The 3,885-nt window shown below is 39.3% G+C and overlaps 1 protein-coding gene across 1 annotated transcript; it reads left to right on the top strand.

Moving 5' to 3' along the window:
• The first annotated feature begins 283 nt into the window (after positions 1-283).
• CYTL1 (cytokine like 1) lies at positions 284-2,669 on the top strand. The gene is made up of 4 exons (XM_084627516.1): positions 284-467; positions 561-605; positions 2,004-2,132; positions 2,297-2,669. The coding sequence occupies exons 1-4, from the start codon at positions 324-326 to the stop codon at positions 2,378-2,380; spliced, it is 402 nt and encodes a 133-aa protein (XP_084483642.1). The 5' UTR covers positions 284-323; the 3' UTR covers positions 2,381-2,669.
• The last annotated feature ends 1,216 nt before the right edge of the window (positions 2,670-3,885 follow it).

Below are 3,885 nucleotides of genomic sequence, written 5' to 3'. Positions count from 1 at the left end.
TGTTGCTTATTACACATACTTGTGTTAGCCTTTAGATGGTTACTGGGTTGTTTTCTTTAGGGAATAAAGTGTACCAGTTGTGTTTGTTTGGTTATCCTCACTCCCTCCTTTCCCTGCTCCAGGACAGGAAAGTGCTAGCAGCTTTGGCTCTCAGGTTGGCAGGAAATTTAAAACGGCAGTGAGCCGCTGTTTGGACCAACCCCAAAACATTTTTTTCATTGATACAAGAGCCTATTTAAGGTGAGAGTCCACTTGTCAAACTTAGACTCCACTGAAACCTATCAGTAGTTGTGTAACCATTAACATTTGACATACTCTCCATAATGAAGATGCTGCTGAGTTTGGTTGTTCTGCTCTCTGTTTTTCTGTTGATTAGTTCAGCTCCTCCAACATGCTACTCAAGGATTCTATCTTTGAGCAAAGAAATCATGGCATCATTTAAGACTTTACAGAACACTGAACCTGTGGTGAGTTGATCTAAAACACTACTTAGATTGTTGCTTTTGAAACAAATCTCCCTAGGGAAAAAAAAATGGCAACGTCTCTATTCTTTACTACAGGACCCCTGCATGGAGATGCTGCCCAAGCTCTACTTGGACATACATGTAAGTTTACACTATTCCTTCTTTACAACCATGAATTAAAAGCAGCTAATGAAAAAAAGTGCAAGTATGGGACCTACTTTGAGTATGTATTGAAGCTACTTTTTGAAAGTCTAACCAGACTAGAGAGAAACAGTGAAAAGCAGCACTGTAGGATCTCATTTAAAAATGAAGATGTTTTTCCTGAAGGCTTTTTGTTGTGGTTTTTAAATTTTGGAAATGATTAAATCACCATTTAAGTGAATAACATTTGTATATTTATTATAATGGAATTTTACCAGCAAGTAATGTATTTATGGGAATGCATGAGAATAGTGAAAAGGTCAAAAGCAGAATCAAGACCATTGTGTCTTCTTTCCAGATGTGGCATATCTAGCTCATACAAATTGTTATTTTAACAAATTCAAGTGGAGGAGTGCATTGCTGGGTTTCTTTTTTAAAAATCAGCTATCACTTCTTGAGCTCTCTGAAAGTTTTCCATAGGAGACAAACGAATGGCAGCAATAATAATAAATGCATGTCCATCCACCACAAAGGATGTGTGACATGTTCTTTTGTGCAAGCACCTTAAGTTCTAGTGCTAAGCAGTAGAATATGCCGTGTTATGCTTTCTTCACAAACAACTGGGAAAAACCCCTAAATTTTGCTGGAGGCAGCATAATCTAAAGAAGTCAGTAAAGGGCTGAGACCCAAGAACTCCTGGTTCTACTCCCAGCTTTGCCACTGACTCACTGCATGGCAAAGTGCAAGTAATTTAACTTCAGTGCCTCAGTTTCTCTGTTTTCAAAATGGGGATGGTAATTTATTCACCTGCTTTACAGGAACATGGTGAAATTAGTTAACATTTGTGCAGTATTTTGACAACATAAAGTGCTATGAACAAAGTTCCACCTGACCTTTACACCACTGTCCAGTGGGAATGAGGCAAATTATGACAAAGATCTTGGTTACTGTATATTGTAACAAACTGAGATGCTCCTATTGAAGGAATAGACCAAATTCTCCTGCATATAATTCCACTAACTCCAGAGGGTTATGCTAGTATTATCCTCTACTAGAGAGCATAAAAAGAAGCCAGTGATGCTATTGAACTATGAGAGCCAAGACTGGAGTGGGAGGGGCAGGGTCTATGCAGTTACCCCAGAATATCCTGTTAGACTGCATGGAATTAAGTGCCAGTAAAACACCAAGTCAGAGATGTAAAACAAAGAGGGAGCAGACAACCCTGTTATGAAATACTGATTGTTTATGTAATAAATAGTTTATTTAAAAACACATACACAGAGTTGGGAGTTCTCCATTCTGATGAAAGGGAATATTTCAGAGTGGCCAATGGGTAGTGCAAACCCACCAGTACTGCATCCAAACAGTTTTACAAATCACCCTTTCCATGCCTTGCAGAATTATTGCGTGTTGGCAAAACTCCGAAACTTTGTGGCATACTCCACTTGCCAAAGAGTGCCACAAGTGAGTGCTCTGAAGGAAAAGATCCGGAGCCTGTACACCATTATGATCTCCTTCTGCAGGAGGGTATGTCAATGAACGTACATTGCTACTATAACATCTGCTTCCAGCCAGATCCAACTGCCATTGACTTCAGTGGAGTTGGATCAGTCCCTAACCTTGATATTTTCACTGTCTTCTGCCTCCTTATCACCCATTTATAAAACTAATCATTGCTCTTATTTCCCCAGGACTTAGTGTTCCTTACTGACGATTGTGATGCTTTGGAAATCCCTATCCTGTCTCCTACTGATCCCTCTGTCATTCAGAGCTAAAAGAAAGTCAGACCACAGGAAGTACCTGGGATGGTTTAAAGGAAGCCAAGAGCCACCCAAAAAATGCAATCAACTACAACATTAACAACCTTGTTCTTTTTCAAGCACACCAGCCCTATTATCTCAGGCCTACCCATGTTTCTCAGCCTTGGCAGGAAATGATCTGCATGCCTTGCATACCTATCAAGCTGCTAGCAAAACTATGGTTAGAAAGCATTTTAGTCATTTGGCATTTGATGTTTCAGTTTAGCCAAATTAGAAAGTATGTTTTGTTTGATCAGAAATTAAATGCTGGGTTTGTTACTCTTTCATGAATAACTACATTCATACAAAGAAAAATATGATTCATATTTTAACTTAGTGGTTCCTCTTGAGGTAAACTTGCGATTGTCTGTTTTTTCTAAAGCAATTGGTAGAAGAAGTGTTAGTCTGTACTCACAGATGTCTCTGTACTTTTATAGTTTGTATACATGTATATTGATTGCTTTTAGTGTCAACCTTGTATGTATCAAAAATAACCCTTCAGCCAGTGGAAATCTCAGTGAAAAACTAAATTAAAAAATCCTTCTATCCAGAGAAGTCAGCATCACATCATGTCCATTTCATGTACACACTGAAAGATATCATCCCTCTAGCTTTTTTTTCCCCACAATCACCCCATAACTTGGGGTTTTTCCCCCCAGCATGAGCGGTCTTTAGTTTTGTTTCCATGGCAATGCAAACATTTCCATGCCTGCAGAATGAAGCTGTGCTTAGAAAGGTCATCAAGATGTGTTTTTAAACATTTTAGGAAACAGCCATTTTTAAATGCTAACTTTATTAGTACTACTATATGAATATTCATTTTTAATTCAGTTTCTGTGTTACGAAAATTTAGCTTGGTGAGAGCAGTTTCGGAAGCTTATTCAGAACTTTGAGTGATAATTGAGTCATAGAAATAGAATACATATATTGGATATAAAGAGCCAGACTGGAAACTCCATGAAAGCATCCCATCTAGTAGGAGGGCTTAGTGGCCCTGAAATGTGTACAGGGAGTGAGCCCCTCCCCTTCCAACCTTGCAGATCCTGGGGACCCACTTAGAAGAAACTCTGAGACCCATGGAAGTGGCCGCTATATGCACAGATGGTCCTTCCTCAATTCTGTGCTACTGGTTCCTCCTTCACGAGCCTTGATGCTGGTGGTTGGTGCGTTGTTCTCAGTTGTTACCAGCTCTCATGATTTTAATTGCCAATCTCAGTGTCGGGTATTTGTTGAAAGCCCCAGCTCCTGGAATCATGTGATTGTGAGAATCTCAACTTTCATTTAAAAAGACAAAAGTTCCTAGCCCTCTTGGCTGCAGTGAAAAGCTTGGAACCATGAACCCCAAAGGCTCAAAAGTCATCAGGCAACTAAAAAGAACCCTCAAATTATCTTTTTTTAAGAGTCAAGGTTTAGGGGATAGGAAAGAACTGACATGTTTTTGGAACATTTGGGGTTACCCAATACCACAGAAACTATAGTCC

This window comes from Lepidochelys olivacea (genome assembly GCF_965140295.1).
Source record: "Lepidochelys olivacea isolate rLepOli2 genome assembly, chromosome: 4".
In the NCBI taxonomy this organism is placed as follows: Eukaryota; Metazoa; Chordata; order Testudines; family Cheloniidae; genus Lepidochelys; species Lepidochelys olivacea.
This window is presented reverse-complemented; position numbering and strand designations above follow the sequence as displayed.

Excerpts from the sequence above, each read along its gene's own strand:
- CYTL1 (XM_084627516.1), top strand. The coding sequence starts at position 324 with ATGAAGATGCTGCTGAGTTTGGTTGTTCTGCTCTCTGTTTTTCTGTTG. Across the intron at positions 606-2,003 it reads AGCTCTACTTGGACATACAT|AATTATTGCGTGTTGGCAAA; the intron begins GTAAGTTTACAC and ends CATGCCTTGCAG. Across the intron at positions 2,133-2,296 it reads TGATCTCCTTCTGCAGGAGG|GACTTAGTGTTCCTTACTGA; the intron begins GTATGTCAATGA and ends TTATTTCCCCAG.